Source organism: Orbicella faveolata, unplaced genomic scaffold (genome assembly GCF_042242905.1).
Source record: "Orbicella faveolata isolate gen_17 unplaced genomic scaffold, um_ofav_v1 contig_3, whole genome shotgun sequence".
Lineage (NCBI taxonomy): Eukaryota > Metazoa > Cnidaria > Anthozoa > Scleractinia > Merulinidae > Orbicella > Orbicella faveolata.
Genome location: NW_028301558.1, coordinates 22287815 through 22294246, shown reverse-complemented (window position 1 = coordinate 22294246; position 6432 = coordinate 22287815). Strand labels below are relative to the sequence as shown.

Sequence of the window (6432 nt, the reverse complement as noted above, 5' to 3'; positions counted from 1 at the left end):
AAACAGGAGAACAGAAAGCAGTTGTTCGGGACATTTACCCCAAATGATTTGCTACGAAAGCTGTCTTTGGTTTCGCATGCAGCCCAAACATCCGAATGAAATGAAATGGTTCGTGGGGTCTATGTAATAGGTAAGTAATTTATTTATTACACAACACTGTCAATTTGTATAATAAACCTGTTCAATTAGGAGAGTACAACGTTCATGTAACATGTCCGATCAATGACTTTAGTCAGTTAAACATTGTTGTAAACTGCTCTCAGAAGGCTGGAAAGGCTATTTTAGAGAGCCCAGATTTCAAAATCTCCCGGGGGGTGGGGGGCATGCCCCCAGACCCCCTACAAGCTCGCGCCTTCGGCACTCGGTCGGGTGCCCCCAATAGATTTTACCCTGCTACGACACTGTCATGATTAACAATGGGACTCCCGCTTCGCGGTCGTCCGATCTTGTTAATCAGTCGTATGATATCCCTGCCTCTAAGATATTTTCACTTTGCAACATTTTTTTTTACAGTTTTATTTATTTGCAATACAAATTACAATTTACCACGACAATTTACGCTACCCGCGTATAAAGCGTAGGCTAATCGAGACGGGCAGCTTAACACATGATAATATCATAAAACTATAGTAAGTTTTGATTATTGCATAGAGAGATCTTAACAATAAAGGTTTTTTACATGTTGTTTATTATAGACTTTCCTCTTTCGTTTGCCTTTTACGGCATTAAGCGAAACAGTTTCTCCCTAGATTAAACTCCATGTTTGCCTGAGCATGCGCGTACTCGTCGTTGAATTGCAATTTTCATGATCTGTATATATCTATGTTTATGTCTATGTCTGTCTGTGTGTGTCTGTGTCTCTCTGTGTGTGTGTCTATGTCTGTGTCTGTGTCTGTGTCTACGTCTATATCTGTGTCTGTGTCTATTTCTACTGCTATTTCCATGTCTATTCTGCGTAAGATTGTTGCATGTCTTTACAAAGCTTAGAAATCCTCTGGTCTTGTTTTCATCTCGGTCTTCTTCAGGGAGTATTGATGTCCCTTCCAATTCTTCCAGTTCACACCAACACCAAAGGGCGAGGGATTTGTCTGATGGTACTTGCCATTCAGGTTGGATCGGTGACACGGGGAACTGTACCACCAGGCCCCGTGAAACCTGCTCGCACAGTGTACCTCTTCTTGCCCGTTCTTATGCTGATCATTATCTTGATCTTTAGTGGAAAATGGTTGATCGCCATGATGAGAAAGAGAGTCGCTAGCATTACCTGAATATCAAATTAAAAAATGAATAACTGTCATGCGAGACCGAGGTATTCTATATTCCGTTTAATTGTTCAATATTTTTCGAAAATTAGCCTGTTCTAAATGCCCCATATCCCATTATTAATGTTTCCCCTAAATATCTCATATCCCGATTTATTTTTACTAATATCCCATATCCCAGAAACGCCTAATAGGGCCACCTTTTGGTTGGTTTACGATACGCCTGGGGTGGGGAGGAGGGGGGTACGTCGGTAAATTTCGGATGTGTCCCAGGGGTCTTCAACTTTGACCCTATTTAAGGATGAAGCAAACGCCACCCTATCACGGGGAAAAACAAAAACCAAGAATAGCGTGAACGGTTCAACTAAATTTCGTTTCACTGGAAATTTCCAAATAGTTAAGTCTTAACAGATTTGTTTAGCTGGGCTACCCTACAGTAAAGAATCACACCGGGAATACAATGCCAACAGGGGCAAAAATAACACGCTATTTAAGGATCGACAACGTTAAAAACCATACCCTATCCCGCGGCATATATGCATAGCTATATAGCCCATATATGGGAGTACCCCTCCCGGGACGATACGATTACATTGTAGAACGTTGGACCGTTGAAAGTTAATCCTTTTGATATTCCCTGACGTCACTTTCGAATTCCTTATAAGGAAAAGTTAACAAGTACAATATTTGCGTGTTATACAGTAGATTGTCGTGTTTCCATGGTTTCACTTCAGTGGTCCGTATTGAATACTGGAATACCATTCGAAAGGCAAATTGCTTACTCTGGGTTTAATCGGTGATAAGTATGGACAGTTTATTTGTAGATAGCTGGGTCATATCCCATCCCATCCTGTCCCGGATTGTTTTTTCAGCCCTTATGGTGATTAAATCCCCCTTTCACCCTTGTAAGTGACTCATCGCTAACTCTTAGCTTCCATTTACAACATGTTATGTACAACATTTTGACCACTGATTGTTAAATTTTAGGCTGTTTGAGAGTTGAAGCCGATTAACCTTCGCAACTCTCGGTGAGAGTTGACAAATTTATTTTTCAATCTTTCAGAAGTCCTCGCTGTTGCTTTTACCCACTGGATAAAGGACAAAATTATAAGTCTGATAGGCCGAGAGAACTGATCTTTTTTTCTTAGATTAAATCATCTGAGTATGAACCGAGTATCAAATTTATTTTTCAATCTTTCAGAAGTCCTCGCTGTTGCTTTTACCTACAGGATTTCGTATCTACAGCTGTGTACACGAAAAAAGGACAAAATTATAAGTTTAAAGGCCAAGAGAACTGATCTTTTTTTCCTTAGATTAAATCACCTGAGTAATTGCCGAGTTTCAGCTTGTACTTGTCATTCTCACTCATAACACCAAACTTGTTATACTCGGCATAAGTGGTATTCCCTTCAAAGTCTTCCAAGTCCACGCGCAGCATGCTGTTATTATCTGATGTCAGGCGGTGAATTTTGTCCAGTCCAAGCCAAAATTCATCATTCAGGTCACCAAAACCAACTTTGTAATCGTTCCAGTTAAGGAAAAAATCAACAGAACCGTTCAGTCTCTTCTGGAACACTGTCCACCCCCCACCGTCTGTTGTTTGGTCACAAAACACATCAAAGGCAGGCAGATTATCAGGTTTGATGGTGTACACACCGTCTGTTGTTTCACCAGATTTGTAGATCTCGGCACAGTTTTTGTGCACTGCAGGAGAAACGCAAAATCAGGCCCAGAACTTGAGCTTGGGAGAATTTGTTTATAACGTTTTAGAAGTATATATTTTCAGAAAATGTCAGAGTATACAGTCTCTACACCGATACCTTGATTGCAGGCTGTTTCAGTGCATTTAGTGGGACAAATACAACGAAAACCTTTACTGGTGAATCCAGCTTGACATATGCTATAGTTCAAACACGGGCTGCTGCTACAGGGATTCTGCTCAGAAGAAAATTATAGAGAAAAAAGAAAATTAAGTCCCATTCTATTGCAAAATCGTATTTGCTACTGCTGAAATTTTCCAGAAATAAGAATAATTAACATCTAGGTAGTTATAAATATCTTTACACTATTGGTACATAGTATTGAAACGATTAATATTAAGGCGAAGACAACGAGCTTACTTAACAGCGAGTTTGATGATAGAAACACTAATTGCAATAGGGGGCTTATTGACCAAAACACATGTAACGAGATGCTTATCAGAAAGGGAGCTGTTATTGGAAGAAGGGCGGTAAATTGAATCACAAAGGTACCTACTCTTAAAACGTTTATTAAGACTGTTACCTCAATGGCCAGATAGGTGTAACTTGGTTCATTTTTAAGAAAGGTGAAAAACTGGTTTTCATCCGTAACGTTGTTCAACTCGCATTTGTGTGTTCCTCCCTTTAAAGGTCCCAAATTGATGGAGACACAGTTGGGCTCCATATAACACAACACTCGACAAGTCCCTTCATGAGGGACTTCCTCACTCCTGATCACGTGATTCTTCATTGCTCTGTTTGCCACTGGTTCCTTGAATATGATGTTGCGACCATCGTCGTCTTTGAAAAACAAAACAAAGCATAAAATTTATTAACTTTATGCTTATACAAAAGCCGATTTTTTTTATAGGCCTGGAAGCGGAGTTTAAAAGTTTATATATAGCGCGTCATTAAGCGCTGCTAAAAGAGGAGGCAAAAACAAAGCCGAAAATGATTACGGACGTTTTAGAGAGCAGGTGGTGAAAAATATAGTGTATATCTCTTTTACTGGTGGCAGATCATTCCATTAGCAGCAATACCGAATTCAAAGTACATACACTAAATATTGAAACAAACTTTTGTTTGAATCACCAACATAAAAGTTATTCGAAACGCAGCAAAAATGTGTGTCAGGGAAACTTTTCGGAGTTACAGTCTCCGAGGTAAATAACAAGTCAATACGCACGGTTGATATCAGTTGAATCTCGCTATTTCTAATCGAACTCTCAGGGGAAACGGAAAATAGTTCGGAATAGCCGATGGTAAATGACTGAAGAGCAACTCCAAGGTAAATGGTTTTAAGTTCGAAATAACGGGATATTCGAAATAACCGAGTTCAAATTATGGGGTCCGACTTTATCTGACATGTCAGAGCAGGCGATAATGCAGAGAATTCAACTAGAGTAGATCTAACAATTTGCATGCAAAATCAAGAGATGTGGAAAACCTACTAAAATTAAGAAAAAATAGGGTAGGTGTAGAGTTAATTTCACGCTGGTGGAAAAGCGGAACAGTACAGTGCACCGCAGAGGGTCCATGTGTTTGGAGGATGTGGTTCATGGTATGAGTGTTGATAGTGCCTTACGATGAAGTGCATTAACCTAGCATTTTATCAGGTTCCTTTGGTAATTCACCAATCGCTGCGGCTGAGGCAGTTAAGAGAGTAGAGTGGCTTCCCAGGAAAAGCAACACAGGCCAGAGCTAAAACCCCAAATTGTTCGATCCGGACCTGAGACAACCACACTAGCATTCGGGTTACCGCACCTTCTTTGGAGAATATTCTTGTGATTCTACACGTTACACATTAAGAAATGTACTTACCAGAGCAACCAAAACATAGTGGGTATATGACTCCAAGCGAAATAGTCAGGATACACACAATAGTTACGATTTTACACTCGGAAATCTGAAAAGAAGCCATCCTTTTGGATGTTTGTGGCGAGTCGTACGAAAAGTGATTGCTCGTGAGTTTAAGCAAGTAAATATCACTCACTTTTGACAGGAAGGCAAACCTAAACAGGTTGTCATTTGTCATGAACTTGAACTTAATGACATAGTCATAAATTTTTTATATCAGTCCAACATTGTTGAGTCGTGGGTTTGTTTTAATTAATTTATCATACAAGACGAGAGCATCTATGATAAGAATTTACTTCTCCTTTACTTCTCCTCTCCAATTACCTAGCACAGATATAGCTGATAGCTGAATAAAATTTTAACTGTGAGCTGAGAAATGACTGACGCGTTTTGCCACTGACAGCTGAGGACTGATGCTTGCAAAACTTTATTGGTAGTTGAGAAATGGGTTGAAATTTTTACCTTAGAGTCGAGAAATCGTCGAAAATTCAACCGACAATTGAGATTCTGAGCTCCCGGCCCCATGCATCTCCTCCTATCAGTCAGTGGCAAAACGATGATAAGACATAATGGACCAAAGAAGTTTGGCTTGATTAACGCAAAATAGTCAAAATAGGCGCCTCTATTCTTAAAGACATCTACGCTGCTTTTAAAACTTCAAAGTTTTTTTTTTTTGAAGTCTATTTGTACACCTGTCCAACAACTCAAACACCCCGGCACGAGTTTTAGCATTTGTTCAGAATTAGATCAAACTGAGCTTCGCCGAAAATGTGATCTTCCATATCTTGAATTTCTTTCCAAGCTGGCGATATAATATAACAACTTCTTAACCCCGGCCGAGATTTAACGTCCTTCAGTTTAGTAGAAAAGAAGTTATATCTTCTAAGAAATACTTATTATCCCTGTTTGCTGATAGAATAAACTGAATGGACATAATTAGCAAAACTTAACCCAATTATCCACCCGCGTGAGCGGATGAGCGGATATTGTGTCAAAGCAATTAATTGTCATTTGCAAAGCCTTCAACTGCTCTTGAACGGAAATAGGCAAGCAGAAATGCCGATTTCCAAATTGCAATCACTTGCATTAGCGAAGATTCAGTCGATTATTATAGCTCATGGTCTAACACAGTGTCTATCCTGGTGATCTAGCTAAAAAGGAGGGAAAATAGAAGATATATTAAACAACTTTCACCTGTTCAGTTCATTCGTGAGTTTCCGATATTTGATAGACGCATTTGTCTAACTTAAATGCCTCAAAATAAATATGACGAGCACCTGTCCCGAAGGCTAAACCTAGTTGTAAATTCTCCCAAGTCCTTTCAGTTGTGCACCTTTGCCTTCCCCCTTTACTCTGCTGTAAGTTTGGAAAGTTTCCAGTTTCCCTATCTTCCAGTTGCGTTTCTCTTTATCTTGATTCCAGGACCCAATATATTCTTCATCGGAATTCTTCAGCTGTGCTCTTTATTGATAAATATTCGTCATTAGTGTGGGTAGAATAGACAGTCGGGCGGAATGTCCGTTAGGATTAATATTAAACTGAAAAAAATTAATCTCCTGGCAATTTTTCTGAGC

The 6432-nt window shown here is 39.5% G+C and overlaps 1 protein-coding gene across 2 annotated transcripts; it reads right to left on the bottom strand.

Moving 5' to 3' along the window:
• Nucleotides 1-937: 937 nt before the first annotated feature.
• Nucleotides 938-5028, bottom strand: LOC149106887 (microfibril-associated glycoprotein 4-like). 2 transcript variants are annotated; one of them, XM_089298632.1, is made up of 5 exons: nt 4890-5028; nt 3546-3802; nt 3083-3197; nt 2586-2966; nt 938-1264 (listed from the first exon to the last, which is right to left on the bottom strand). In XM_089298632.1, the coding sequence occupies exons 2-5, from the start codon at nt 3750-3752 to the stop codon at nt 984-986; spliced, it is 984 nt and encodes a 327-aa protein (XP_089154758.1). In that variant the 5' UTR covers nt 3753-3802; nt 4890-5028; the 3' UTR covers nt 938-983. The 2 variants fall into 2 exon arrangements, with proteins under 2 accessions (XP_089154758.1, XP_089154757.1); XM_089298631.1 differs by having other exon boundaries at nt 4823-5027.
• Nucleotides 5029-6432: the final 1404 nt, after the last annotated feature.

Bases quoted from the DNA above. Each gene is read 5' to 3' on its own strand.
- LOC149106887 (XM_089298631.1), bottom strand. From the start codon at position 4,922: ATGGCTTCTTTTCAGATTTCCGAGTGTAAAATCGTAACTATTGTGTGT. The intron at 3,198-3,545 runs GTAACAGTCTTA...TCTTCTGAGCAG, and splicing joins ACACCTATCTGGCCATTGAG to AATCCCTGTAGCAGCAGCCC. The intron at 2,967-3,082 runs GTATCGGTGTAG...TTTCTCCTGCAG, and splicing joins TGAAACAGCCTGCAATCAAG to TGCACAAAAACTGTGCCGAG.